The 15,130-nt window shown below is 41.3% G+C and overlaps 1 protein-coding gene and 1 long non-coding RNA gene across 2 annotated transcripts in view; one reads left to right on the top strand and one right to left on the bottom strand.

The window, feature by feature from the left end:
• Window positions 1–15,130, top strand: part of ptch2 (patched 2) — a 112,140-nt gene that overhangs the window by 79,183 nt on the left and 17,827 nt on the right. The window contains exons 16-20 of the mRNA XM_063064464.1: window positions 5,689–5,831; window positions 6,487–6,667; window positions 8,153–8,433; window positions 13,209–13,346; window positions 14,220–14,362. Coding sequence (XP_062920534.1) covers window positions 5,689–5,831; window positions 6,487–6,667; window positions 8,153–8,433; window positions 13,209–13,346; window positions 14,220–14,362 — 886 coding nt within the window. The remainder of the gene's footprint in view (window positions 1–5,688; window positions 5,832–6,486; window positions 6,668–8,152; window positions 8,434–13,208; window positions 13,347–14,219; window positions 14,363–15,130) is intronic.
• The window catches only part of LOC134354945 (uncharacterized), a 42,847-nt gene that overhangs the window by 21,887 nt on the left and 5,830 nt on the right, over window positions 1–15,130 (bottom strand). The gene's annotated exons all lie outside the window — the stretch shown is intronic.

Genomic DNA, 15,130 nt, shown 5'->3' with positions numbered 1-15,130 from the left:
TTGTTGACACCCTTGTGCTGCAAAGGAAAGTAACAACTCATGTCACCACAGAGACTGGTCTGGTATTTTTCAAATCCAACGATATTTTGCCTTTTGAAACAAATTCTTTGCTTCTATAGAGATGCACTCAGTAGCAATAGGTGCAGATGCCTTACTTTTAAATGCAAGCATCACAGAGAAATTGGAGCAACTGGACAATCTGCTGGAGGAACTCAGGAATTGTTCATGACTCTGGTTGTAAGACCTGCGCTCGATCCTGGTGCAGAGGTTTGATCTGAAACATCGGCAATTCGTTTTCTTCCTCAGATGATGCCAGACCCACTGAGTTCCTCCAACAGATTATTGCTCCTGGTTCCAGCATGTGCAGTCTCTTGTGTCGTCACAGAAACTGCAGCATTAAGAATGCTGTTCTCTTGTGTTGATTGGAAATACCTGTGGATGTGAATACCTGTGGATAAAATCTTGCATCTCAGTTTGAAGTCTGCTACAACTGAGAATGAACAAATCCCTCGCAAACGACACTGCTGTAATATGCTTGCTGATAACTGTTGATAAATCTAAATGCTACGTATCTAGTACAGCCCTTCCCTTTCCTCTTTAATGTCTTTTTGATGTGTTCTTAATATTTTTCCATGTGACCTACTGCTAAAAATGTGTCAGCTCCTGCTTTGTCCTGAAACTTTCCCTGTGTGGACTTGGTGGTGCCCTCTGTTCCCAGTAAACAGCTTTGTTCTGAGACATTCATCAGTGAATACACAGCTGCCTCCCAGCTCTCCTGAGCATGGAGTACACAAATGTTTTCTGAAGACTTAAATTCCCTTCAGGGTTGAATTGGAGGGGTGTGGGTGGGGGGGGGGAGGGAAGGGGAAAGCAAAGCAGGAAATACAACAACGCTTTTTTCTTTTCCGAGTAAATCGACTCGTATTACATCCTCATGCCTTGAGGGTTTGGGTTGATTGCATTTGTGAGATTGAATGACAAGGTGTGTTTACATTTCAGCAGAGTTTCTCTGCCAAACAGCCAACACTCTACCGAGACCATGCATGAGTTCGGAGCGTTACCCTACCTTAGCCCTGTAACTAAAGACACTCATTGGCATCTCTTTACAAGGCTGAAGATTAGGATTCTTTTATAATAACTTTTTTTCAAAGCTTCCTTCATGTGAATTGGTATTGTTTTCCAAGTGGCACTGTACAACAACCCTGATTTTTATCTATCTCTTTCTCCCTCTTCTTTCTCTCTCTCCTCTCTCGCTCTCTGCAACATATATGCATGTTCTCCTTACAAGGTACTTTTCTGCATTATACCTGCCTACAGACTTTAGGCCTGAACATGAGAAGGTCTTCAGATGCTGGAAATCTGAAGCAATGTATACAAAATTCTGGAGGAGTTCGGTAGGTCAGGTAGCACCTATGGAAATGAATAAACAGTCAATGTTTCGTGTTGAGACTCTTCATCAGGACTGAGAGGGAAGAGTGAAGAGTGGACATGGAGAGCATGTTTCCTATGATGGGAGAATCTAAGACTAGAGGTCACAGCTTCAGAATAGAGGGGTGTCCTTTTAGAACGGAAATGAGGAGGAATTTCTTTAGCCAGAGAGTAGTGAATCTGGGATTCTTTGCCGCAGGCAGCTGTGGAGACCAAATCTTTAAGTATAATAGATTCTTGATTGATCAGGGCATGAAGGGATATGGGGAGAAGGCAAGAGATTGGGGTGGAGAGGAAAATTGGATCAGTCATGATGAAATGGTGCAGAAGACTCGATGGGCCTAATGACCTAATTCTGCTCCTATATTTTATGGTCTAAAATACGAGAATAAAAAGGTGGGAGAGGAGAAGGAGGTTAGCTGGAAGGCGATGGGTGAATCCAGGTGGGAGGGATGAAGTAAGAAGCTGGGAGGTGATAGATGGAAAAGGCAAAGGGCTGAAGAAGTAGGAATCTGATAGGAGAGAAAAGTGGGCCATGAGAGAAAGGGAAGGAGGAAGGGCATGAGGGGGAGATGATAGGTAGGTGAGGAGAAGAGATAAGAGGGTAGAGTGGGGAATAGAATAGGGAAAGGAGGAGAGAAAAAATTAGTGGAAGAAGATATTGATGTTCACGCCATCAGTTTGGTGGCTACCTAAATGGAATATAGAGTGTTGCTCCTCCCCACTAGAGTGGCCTCATCATGGCAATAGAGAAGGCCGTGGACTGACATGTCAGAGTGGGAATGAGGATAGAAATTAAAATGGTTAGCCACCGGGAAATTCCACTTTTTCCATTTTGCAGAAAGATATGCTCATTCTGTACAGCTTCTGTCAGCTCAGATAGTCACCGAGTGTACTTAGTATTTGAAGTTTCTGGCAGCTAGAAATCTTCAGTCCTTGAAACCCTTGACCCAAAGCTCCCAAGGGTCTTACCAACAATGGTTTTTGAACCTATGTCGTTGACAGACACCGGACAATGTTTCCTAAGTGAATCTGTGCAGCTCTGCATCAAAAAAAAAGGCAAATCTTTGAGGGTCTCTAGAATCATCCCATCCCCATTCTCAGTTCTTCCAAGTAATCCTCATTGGGGTCTCCTTGAATTTTCTTGCGGCATGGTAGTATGATTCTATTACAGTGCCAGTGGTTGGGCTTCATCTTCTGCTGCTGTCCGTAAGGAGTTCATATGTTCTGCCCATGGCCACATGGATTTCCTCTCCCATCTCCATCCATATTCCAAAGATGTATAGAGTAGTAGGTCAACTGGTCACATGGGTATAATTGGGCCTTGTGGGTTTGTTTGGTGGCAAGGCCCGTTACCCTGCTATATCTCCAAATTAAATAAAAATATATAATTTAAGTTCAACGTCTATTTATGATCAAAGTGTGTACACATTATACAGCAACACACATAAAAGTTGCTGGTGAACCCGGCAGGCCAGGCAGCATCTCTAGGAAGAGGTACAGTCGACGTTTCGGGCCGACCAGGACCCTTCGTCTGTCCTGTCGAAGGGTCTCGGCCCGAAACGTCGACTGTATCCCTTCCTAGAGATGCTGCCTGGCCTGCTGCGTTCACCAGCAACTTGTATGTGTGTTGCTTGAAATTCCAGCATCTGCAGATTTCCTCGTGTATACATTATACAGCCCATTATTTAACCGTAATAGGTAAATGTATTTGGCTGAAAGACTATCTTCATAAGGAATAAAATATAACATCCATCTCTGTTCATTTTTCATGCAGAGATCAGTTTTTTTGTTTAAGTATACCTCTTGCTTCACAGTCAGCAGAACGATTGCCACATCTCTGGAGATTTACCTGTAGGATAAGCTCATGACAACAGAAGATATTTAATTTTTTTTACACAGCTTGAACACCCTACTCTTTCTGTTCTAGTAATCGTGTCACTCATATACAGCATGACTATTCAACAATGCTGTTAGCACCAAATTGTGCAGAGCCTCTGATGGTACCGTTTAATTCTACAGTTTTGGTGAAACAATTCACCTTGACTCAGCAAGCTCTAAGTCAGTGGGTGTAAAGATTTTATCACTCAAGGAGCCTTAGAGACACAGATCAATAGAACTAGCAGGAGGAAACAAACACCCAGATGCAAAATAAAAGTGAAATAAAGATACTGAAATGTTCAAAGGCTTTACCAGATGGAGTTAACTGGTTTTAAAAAAATGCATCTGTCACAGCCATAACAGATTGAACAGACTGATGCGATTTGAAAAACCGTATATCCTTTTTTGTTAGACCACACAGGATATCATTGAACATTCTAAAACTTTTTAAAAAATCTTGCAAACTGTGCCCTTTAATATACTCCATGCATTCCCGGGTCTTAATTGTGGTTTATTTTCAGTGATGTAAATCAAAGTTTTGAAATGGATTTCTTTCTAAACCACTAAATGGCAGGAACAATTGAATTGTTCAGAGAAGTTTTCTTTGAGCCATTCTTTTGAAAAATAGGGCAAACCTTGATGCTTGTCAGAGTGAAGGACGTCAGAGGAGATAGAAGAGACTGCAGATGCTGTAAACTGAAGCAAAAAAGAACAGGAGGAACTCAGCGTGTCATGCAGCATCTGTGGAGGCAGACGAATGGGCGGTCTGAACATTAACCATCCCCCTGATCCTTCTTCCTCCACAGATGCTGCCTGACCTACTCAGTTCCAACAGCAGTGTGATTTTTGCCGAAGGATGTCAAGGACTGGGGGAGCATGACTTTGCCATTTCAATAGCAAGCATCACTATCAGTAACGGCTGGTGAGGTGGGGGGAGCAGGATGACTGAAGCATCAGATTTGCGTAAAATAGATTAGTGTTGGCACGTAGCCAAGTGGTTAAGGCGTTCGTCTAGTGATTTGAAGGTCGCTGGTTCGAGCCTTGGCTGAGGTAGCGTGTGTGTCCTTGAGCAAGGCACTTAACCACACAGTGCTCTGCGACGACACCAGGTGCCAAGCTGCATGGGTCCTAATGCCCTTCCTTTGGACAACATCGGTGTCGTGGAGAGGGGAGACTTGCAGCTTGGGCAACTGCTGGTCTTCCATACAACCTTGCCCAGGCCTGCTCCCTGGAAACCTTCCAAGGCGCAAATCCATGGTCTCACGAGACTTAACGGATGCCTATATAAAGATTTCTTTAATTGCCCCAGTCGTATAATTAGTGTATTACAGGTGAGTCGGCATTATAAGTCTGTTCTTGCATGAGCCACAGTAACTAAGTTTGATACTTTCTTTCAAATTTGACCCATTAGTGTCATTGGGGTGGCATAGCGGTTAGTGTATCACATTATAGTGGCAGCAATGACACATTATAAGGAGCTTGTGCATTCTCCCCATAACTGAGTTCATTTCCTCCAGGTGCTCTGGTTTCCTCCCACATTCCAAAGCTGTATGGTTAGGGTTAGTGAGTTGTGGGCATGCCATGTTGCCTTTGGACAAGTTGCCTACACTGTGAGCTGCCCCAAGCACAATCCTTGCTGATTTTGATTTGATGCAAATGATGCGGTTCACTGTATGTTTTGATGTTTCGATGTACATGCGACAAATAAAAATAATCTTCTATAAATCTTCATTCTAACACTCGTGCCAGAAAATCGCATGGATCATATTAAGCAATGCCTTGGAAGATTTCTCAGTGAGAGCTTATGCTTGTAGTTACTTCCATTAAAGTTAGTGCAGGACAGGAAGACAAATCAAGGGTGCAGATGAATTGAAAGTGAAAGTTATAGATAGACTTTTGCCTTTAGAGCCATAATCCAGTGGAGTGGACCACATCTCCCCTTTATAGAATTTGACTAGCTTTTGCTTGCCTGAAATTGTGATATTACAATTAAGCCTATTATATAATGGATGAGTGATTGATTAGGCCAGATTACTGTACAACTGGTGACGAGGAATCATTGAAATCTACCCTGCAATAATTTATTGCTGCTATCTGATGTACTGGTAGCAATGTGAGGAAAATCTCCTGTACCTGTTAACTTTTATAAACCCCTATACTTGACCTGGTGGCAATTTCATTTCAAAAGCTTCATTATAGTTGGAAGGGTTTATCGATATTGTTTTGACAATAATAAGGTAAAGAATGCTCATCTGGAGATGTTTGATGGACCATATTTCTCTTGCACAATGTTCAGTTCTTCAAAAGATTAAAAGATTTCTAAGAAGTTGTAGAACTGCATTGCGGACCCCTCTCATAGCAAATGTCTTGCTCGCTCAGGGCTACAGGCTGCATTCGACGAAGACTGGCGGACAGGGAAAATCACGAGGGAGAGTTATCGTAACGGTTCAGAAGATGGTATCCTTGCCTATAAATTACTCATACAGACAGGAAACAAGAAGGAACCCTTCAACTATAACCAGGTTTGTTTTTGGTCTGTCCGCATGAGCTGAACTTAAATGGCAGAAGTATTACTTTCTTCAGCTGCTGAAGTTTGTCACCAGGTCACCCAGTTATATTACAGGGATACCTGAAGTAGGAAATGGCATAGATGGGATTGAAGTTACTAAGGGAATACACCCAGAACAAAGTGGAGGGTGTAATATTCCAGATACCTGAAGTAACAAAAATCTTGGCTCAGGGTAAGCTCCCAGAACTTGCTGGAAACACTCTTGGAAGTTGGAGAGATTTCTTTTCAGACTCTCATCTCCCAGATCAGCTTTGTTTTGTTTTTCAGTCTTATTCCTATCGGAGGAGATTGTGTGGCTCCTGTTGGGGCTCATGACATTCAGTGTTGTCATGGCTGGTGAGGACCCATCATGCTCTGCTGCTGTTATCTCCCCAAGTCCGATTCTACCACAGCATAAGATAGAAATTACTGCTACACCACTTAAGTGTTTAGACAGAAGGGAAATAAGAAGTAAGAGATGTCAAATTGTGCAGGAGATGAAGACTTCGATATTTTCATGCTCAATCATTTCATAAATTCTTAGATTGATTAGTGCTCATTTGTGCTGATACAATAGTTTGTCATGTCCCATGCAAGGTGCAATGACAGTGTCCTCATTTTTATTATAGCTATCGTCAAGACGATTGGTGGATGAGGATGGGATCATAAATCCTGACGTCTTTTACCTCTATCTCACGGTGTGGGTTAGCAATGACCCTCTGGGCTATGCTGCATCTCAGGCTAACTTCAACCCTCACCCCCCTGAGTGGATTCACGACAGATACGACACAACTGGAGAGAATTTGAGAAGTAAGTGCTGAGAAGGGCATCAGAATGTGTGTGTAAGTGAATAAAGAAATTTGCTTCAAAAGTTTAGAATTTAACACTGAGATGTAGTGATGCACTTCTCCCAACATGAATATGAAAAAAAAAAGACAATTCATCAATAGAGTTGAAAGCAAGCTCAGTTCGGTGTCTATTCCTATTAGTAATTCCAGTTTCCCCAGTTGCAGTGGCTAGTTTTGATAAGAGTTAGTCTTTGGTCCATTGAACAATGACAGCCTTTGCACACACGCGGTATCATCACCTTTCTTGCTAAGCATGCTGGAATTCATTTTAAAGTAAGTCTGACATTGTCTATAATATCACCATGGAAGGAAGAGGCTCCATATGCCTCAACACGGGCGCAGGCAATCGTTGCTTTGAAGCCAAACCACTAGAGAAATGGCAGCAATACATTGGTATAGTGTTGTCCTGATGTGATTACGAACTTGTATTTTCTTGTACTTAGAGTCATAGAGTATTACACTACAGAAACAGGTCCTTTAAGTCCATGCTGACCTGGTGTTCTGCTTGGTCCCAACTACCTGCACCCGGACAACAGCCCCCAAAACCTCTCTCATCCATGCACCTATTCAAGCTTCTCTTAAATGTTACAATTGAACCTGCATTAACCACTTCTGCTGCCAGCTAGTTCCACACTTTCACCATCCTGTGAATAAAGAAGTTCCTCCTCAGATACCCCTTAAATATTTTACCAGTCACCCTAAACTCATGACCTCTGGTCCTAACCTCACCCAACCTGAGAGGAAAAAGCCTGCTTCCTTTGCATTAAAACTCTCCAGGCAGTGATTAGGCTAATGAACTGGTGCTGAGGGAGAATAAACTCCCTCAGATTATTCTTGTGTCCCAAGTTTAAAGCTGAAGCTGACTTCATCAGACGATGGAGCAGGGTGGTACAAAGAGGCCCAAGGGATCCTGAGCACAGCTGGAGCCTAGCAGTTTCATCAGGGTTCTGCTGACTGTTTCAGTACACATTCTGTCACCTCCATTTTCCCCTCTGGCCAGACTTCTCCACACTGCAGTACTTCAAAACCTCTTTATCTAATTTTCATCCGGCACCTGTTGTAACCAATCACACCCTCTGACCCATTGTGGAGGTCACCTGAGCATCCGGTGACCATACCAAGTGGTCATGTCACGTCCGCAGTGCTCAGTTGTTTCCATGTGACATGCCACATCTAAGCTTTGACAGCAAATCCATTTTACAGCACTCTCACTCCACCTGTTCCAGTTAGTGCAGGTTCATCACGTTTCCATGACTCTATGAAATGGTGCTGCGTGGAATCTTGGTGATGTTGTTACCACCTTTAAAGCAATAAAATATTAATATGGGTTATACAAGTAATCTATAATGAAGAGGGGGAATCCTCGTCCATTGGTCTACATTACAGAGTCCTGCCTACATCAATTTTCCTCCTACTAAACAGTTTCTCTCCTCGCCTTTTTACCCAGTTCCCGCTGCTGAGATGATCGAGTTTGCCCAGTTTCCTTTCTACCTGACTGGCCTGCAGCAGACCTCGGATTTCATCGAAGCTATCGAGAGCATCAGGGCAATCTGTGAGGAATTCTCCAAGAAGGGCGTGCTCAGCTATCCCAATGGCTACCCTTTCCTGTTCTGGGAACAGTACATTGGCCTGCGACACTGGTTTCTGCTCACCATCAGCATTGTGTTGGCCTGCACATTCCTGGTCTGTGCCCTTCTGCTGCTCAATCCCTGGACTGCTGGCATTATTGTAAGTGCCTCTCATAAGTAACAAATGTGATGGATACAAGGGCTGCAAATTCCTAAAAAAAAGTGTTTTTCAAGTTTGCTTTCATATTCAAATTCTAACATTCTCAAGCACCTGCAACAATGAAAAAGCAATGGTTTGTTGTGGCCGAGGATATGCACTTCCTTTTTCTTGTGTACGTTATTTTTTTTGTTCTCTTCCCCAGAAGGGAGCTGCACAAGCAACTGCTTCCCAGTACTCACTATTATCTTCCACTGCGATTGCCTTGAAATGTCCAAGTTAATAAAAAATACCTGAAAGGGAAGCAATGTAAAAGGGACAAAATAGTGAGCAAAACAAACTGTTTTCAATATAGAATAAAACTGGGTCCATTTCTTTGGTACCACATAACTTAAAAGTGGAAGTAGCATAACTGAGTTATGGTCTGTGGGAGACTGTGTAAAACTCACCACATCCAATCTATTGGTGAATTACACAGTGGGGATTCCTTGAGTTTAAGGCTAAAACCAAGATACCGAACTCTATTTAAACAGTTTTTGTAATGTTGAGTGCTATTTTGCAAATATTTTACTTTAAATATATTGTATTTGCAATATCGATCCGGTGGTTTGTAGATTATTCAGTTAGGACTTGTATCCTCCCTCCAACACATTTAAGTAATGATTTCAGGATACTAAAAGTCTTTCTAAAGAGAAGTTAAATTGGCTTCAACACACACACTACATATACATACATCTCCATCTCTTTCTTGCTCTGTCCCTCTCTCTTTTTGTCTGTCTCTCTCAATTTTACTTTCTGTCTCCCTTCTTTCTCTATCTGCCTCTCCGTCTCTGTCTCTCACACATACAAAATAAAAAAGAATGACTCAGCACTTTATCTACACACACACACACACACACACACACACACACAATAATCACAATGATCCGACATTTTATCTACCCAACATCTAATATTTGAATATCTCAAGTTGCCAGACGAAAAGTTATGTAATTTATTCATGTGCTGTATCTTGTTCTTTTGCTTTATTAAAAAAAATCAACTGATGCTCTAAAAAGGAATAGAAGTAGACAACATGAATTCTAAAGAAATACAGCACGATACTTTAATTTTCATAACCTTTCTAGTCTCCAAAGAATCGCTGACAGTTGCCAATAAATTAAATTGTAGGGGATATTGTTTGAGGTTTATAGAGTACAGTGGGAAGTAATTTTTTAAGAAAACAGTGATAAAATAGTTAGTGCTCAGGGGACTTTCACATCCCTTTCTGTTGAATTCAGGGGAAAAAAGCAGTCCTTGGCTTGACCTTCATGTGATAAATCAATCCATCAACGGCTGACAGACTATGGCAGCAGAGGTGGGAGGCCTTTTGGCGGGAGGGGGTCACCACAAGGCTTTATTCCAAGGCTCAGTCAATAGTACCATGAAAAGTAAGCCGAGCTTTAGGAGGGAATTGCCAAAAAAAAGATTCACTTGGAAAAGGAAGCGACAGGCATAGTTTACTCTAAGAAATGTAGAACGCATAACACTTTGCAAAGCCAAATGTGTCAATTGTGTGGTAGCACTGAATCAGAAGGAAGCTGAAGAGCCCTGCCAGAGACCTGAACTCAAAATCTAGCCTCCTTCAATGCAGGACTGAGGACGAGACTTTAACTGATGCCCCATCTGGACCCTTGAGTGGAAATTTCAAAGAGGAAAATGGAGTTTTTAACCATTGCCCTATCTAAATATTAATCCCTTAAAAAGTCTTTAAAGGCAACAGATAATCTGGCTGGTGCAGTTTGTGGGACAATGTTCCAAACTGACAGCTACAGGCCCACTTTATTAAAGGTACTGCACTTAAAGTGTTAGATAAGTTCCCTGAGGTTGTGAAAGGTACTACTATATAAATTAATTTTTTTCCTTAATAAGTAACATTGACTATCCTTGTAGCATATAATCTATACAAAAGAAAAAATACACAAAAGGTATTTCTCAAGTGTAATCAAGCACAGTCAAGAGATTTACTTGATCTTGGGTTAAGTATAGTGCCATTAAAAAGTAATCGCTATTTCCCTCCAAAATCCTTTGGTTATCCAGTTGGTTCCTTTGTAACTCTGGTCTACAATATCAAAATGTTATGAAACAGAGACTCACAAAGAATTAGAAAGGGCATTAGAAGATCTAGAAGGAGGAAACAGCTGTGAAATTAAATAGCCTTGTCCTGTTTTGATACATTGGCTTCATCTATCCACCCTCTTACCATGTTTGTAAATCCTCTACTCAGCAAAATGTATTTGGTTTTACTTTAAGTTATTTGAAGTGCTTTGGCCTTCTGTAATGGCATTTCACAAATCCTTAATATTACTGCACATTGGCTCATCTTTGAAATTACTTTGGGAATATAAACAGTCGAGTAAATGGAAGACATTGCAGTTCCCAAGTCACATCAGTCAACCTCTTCTTGTTCTGTGTACACATTAAAACAATGTATAGTACCTTCCACATATTTTCCAGAATATCTAAATCTTTACCACCAATGAAACAAATTATATGCAGTTCTTTTTGTAAAGTAACAAATGCAAAAATAGGTAAAGACATTGCAACAGAAACTATTATGGAAAGTACCCATGGTTATTGCTGTATTCAGTAAATGGATGAGAATAAGTAGCTGGAGTTGTCTTAGAAGGAATGTTACCGAATTGAGGGATTTTGAATGTTCAAAAAATGTTTGTTTTGTTGTATTAACTTGTGATTAATTTGCCATTTCAGTAGCCCAACCCTCCATTTCAGTCCTAGCACAGTGGCCACCACCCAGGAGTCTGCTGCTTTCCTCTCCCCTCCACCACTCACCACTCCCCACCCCCAAGACTTCCTCAACTTCATGTGCTGATAGGCTTCAACATATGTGGAATTCTAAAGCTTTTATTTGTTCAGTTGGTCACTGGCAGTCGGCATGTTCTAGCATCAGGGCTGAAGGATGTGCTGCCCTTCACTCTTCATCCTTCCCTCGAGGAACAGAGAACAGCCTATAATTTGCCACAGCTGAAGTTGATATATACCTTTGGGAAAGAGAGACCCGTATATCTTGCTTGTGATATTTTCCCTCCTATTTTCTGACAGTACATTTTGCACCAGCTAATACGTACCTTCGAAAATATGTTAAATAACCCATTAATTTTGAGTTTCTATAGTGGCAATATGCTTTATAACAGTAACATGGTGAAAACTCATCCCTGTATAATAACCCTATTCAGTTTGGAAGGAATTTAGAGTTATCAGTGATTCCTTCTGCCCTAGTCAAACAACAGGGTATGCGTGACAGAACCTGCCTCATGCTGACATCAAAGCAAGAATCTTATCGTTCCCTAGGCATAGGAAAGCCAAGAAAAGAGAGTACCAGTTATCTTGCAGGCACACAGTTTTGACTGTTCACTAAAGTTCAGGCAGCCAAATGTGTAATGCTGAAACTAACTGAGCAAAGAGTTAGGAGGAATGTTTCTGTGGGGGGGGGGGGCGGTGGAGGGAATGAAAAGCTTCATTTGTCCTTGGTTTAAAGATGGTAGACTTTCCTTGTAAACACTGAATCACAGGAGGCCCCTGTAACCCGATGCCTAACAGATGATGCTGGCAGCAAGGTTCAGAGTGAATACTTGCTTGCTGCTGTCCTCATCTTCTCCAGGTCTGGGCTGGAGGTGCTGCAGGAATTTACATTTAAATAGCTCACAGCGGAAGATAAAAGCGCAGACTATAAACAAAACCCTTGCTCCAGCATCTTCTTACCAAGGAGGAACACCTTTCTACCTTTCTCCTCCCACTTTTTGAAGTTAACCTTTAAAGTAATCCTTAAGTTTACAAGAAACATTTCCGATCTTGCCAACAAGTGGGTCTATTTGTCGTTTCAAACACTCAAAGAGCCTTTATGTAATTTAGATGTTAATACCATAATTATTTTTTCTATCCCTCCCACCTACCTAGCCACCTTTCTCTGTGGTCTGTCCCACTGGGTGATGCCATTGGTTGAAAAGGTAATACAGGGAAGCTGCTACCGTCCACCTGTGACATCATCTGTGTGTCAGCCAATTGAAAAGCAGGGGGAGCAATGAGCTGGCATCTATTTATTCTGTCGCACACATAATTATGTAGAAAGTACAAACAATTAAACTATTGTCATAAAAGCCTATCTTTTTCAATAAGGTTTGCCATCTTACCCGGTCTGGCTTCTAGCCACGTAACTACTACCTCAAAGAAGAACAATTAAAGTTGGGAGTGGATTCTGACTTTGTTCCTGCTTGAGTTATATGCAGCTCACCTTGGGGAAAGTCCACACTTGTGGCTTCTTTTTGCAGTCGATTTTCTTTATGGCTTCAAAGGATTGCATTGTAATAGCAGCGGTCAGGCAGGGGTTATCAATGGTGCAAAGTCCAAACTTCAGCAAATTCAATACCTGCTGGCCAAGGATCTGATCTGAGGTGACATTTTTTTGAACAGTGGGATTTTCAGTACTTTTGCCTCCAGATTCAATATTGCAGTACAATATGTTTCCATTTGTTTTCTTGTGCCTGTGCTAGTACAACCTATTAGTATTTCTTCCCTTTTGTAATTGTACTTTGAACTTTTTTTTGTGGAAGTTATGACTACATGTATTGACTCCTCAATAAATCACTCATCAACCCTTTCTGTATGTGGTAACTAGCTAATAAGGTACTCCGGCCTGGTGGTTATACTAATGCAAAGGCATTTCTAGTGAGGTAAGCCCATTCAAGTCTGACACCTTCACTTCTCTTACTTATCTGTAGGTGTTTATTTTGGCTATGATGACGGTCGAGCTGTTTGGAATCATGGGACTAATGGGAATCAAACTGAGTGCAATCCCTGTAGTGATCCTGATTGCTTCCGTTGGAATTGGAGTGGAATTCACTGTTCATGTAGCTCTGGTAAGTCGATCACTGCAGTCCTGTGCTTGCCTGCCAACAGAACATCTGCAGCCAGTCCTCGTAGAAAATCATTTTTTAAAAAAAGCAATACTGAAGGAACCATTCAGCCCATTGTGTTTGTTCTATTAGAAAAAGAGCTCCCAATCTTTAACCCACTTCCCAGGTTTCGGTTCTTCAATGGAACATCTGGGGCACTCAATGATGTTTCTGCCTCAATACTCTTTCAGGGAGTGGATCAGATCCTATCACCATTCAGGTGAAAGACATTATCCTCCACTCTCCTCTGATTCTTCTACTAACCAGTTCATATCAATGCTAGACTCAGAACTTTTTCAATAGTCAGATTTTGTAGATGAATCCAAGTCTCTCTCTTTCTTTCTACCCAAGCTTATCATTGATAACCAAAGCTTCTCCTGCCGACTGTCTAGATCATAGACCCCTCCCTAAACTTCTTAGCCTTTTTGAAAAATCTCCTCCTCCTCCATAGGGGCCATGCTTCAAACCAATATCATTGACCAAACTTCAAATCATGTCTTCTGATAAATTTGTCCTTGGTTCAGAGTTGATTTTAAATGACTTTTATTGGAAATGGTTCTCTGAAGTGCCTTGGGACATTTCTGTCCAAGTCAATGTGAACTGGTACTGGCTGTGCATATTTAAAATTGAATACTTTAGCCCTGACTGAAACAAAATATTGATGGCCATTGGAAATAAAATAAGTGAAAATAAGTGATTTCTTTCTGAGAGACAACATAACATCTTGATAGTAAATCCTGTTAATTGTTCAATTACGTTAAAGGTGAGTTTAAGTTGATATTTAATACCTTTACATTTTGGTCAGTGATATAAATATGCAATGTTTATACCCATCAGGGTTTCCTGACTGCCATTGGGAACAAGAATATGCGCTCTGCTGCAGCTCTGGAACATATGTTTGCACCAGTGATCGATGGAGCAATCTCTACACTACTGGGGGTCCTGATGTTGGCTGGTTCTGAATTTGACTTCATCATTAGGTAGGTTTTGGGGACAAACTTTACTGCAAGAATTTACTTTGTAATTATTCAGCATGAAAAAGAATGAAAAATTAAAGATTATTTTTCAGTCTTTCCAAGCTGTTGTTCCTTGCACCTTATGTTGTTAACTGCAATGCCCCAAACAAAAGAGTGAGTTAAGGGAATCAGCAGCCGTCTAACTTAGCTAATTCTGTATACCCTTCCTTACACATAAGATCCTGCTTCTTATGCTGTTACACCCAATGTACATTGATATTCCCTGAGAGCAAGAATGTTTCTTGAGTGGCAATATTCAGGACGTTAGATAATTACTCTTATGATGGGGGAAGAAAGAAAAACATTTTATATACATTCAATTTCTCTCACCTCATCTAAAACAAAACGCGACTTTCCAGAGTGATAAGCCTTCATCAGTCATATCCTTTGCCCCCTTTAATGATATTGCTGAAAATGGGGGCTCTTGAGGGCCTTATGGCCTAATTTTGTTTGGGACAAATGGCCTAATTCTGCTCCTAACTCTTATGGTCTTATCGGGGAATGGGGTTGAGGAGGGGATAAAAGGATCTGCCATGAATGAATGGCGGAGTAGACTCAATGGGTCAAATGGCCTACTTCTGCTCCTATGTCTTATGGTCTTATGGTCTTGATCTGGGAGATTAGTAAATTAATCAGCAGAAGGTAAAAATCTAGTATTAAAATGAGTGATTGTCCTTTATTTTTCTCTTCTCCGAATTTCCCCAACATTACTCCAAACTTCAAATCATGTCT

The sequence above is a fragment of the Mobula hypostoma genome, chromosome 12 (assembly GCF_963921235.1).
Source record: "Mobula hypostoma chromosome 12, sMobHyp1.1, whole genome shotgun sequence".
Taxonomy (NCBI): domain Eukaryota; kingdom Metazoa; phylum Chordata; class Chondrichthyes; order Myliobatiformes; family Myliobatidae; genus Mobula; species Mobula hypostoma.
Note: the sequence above shows the minus strand (reverse complement) of the source record. Positions and strands in the feature narration are given on the sequence as shown.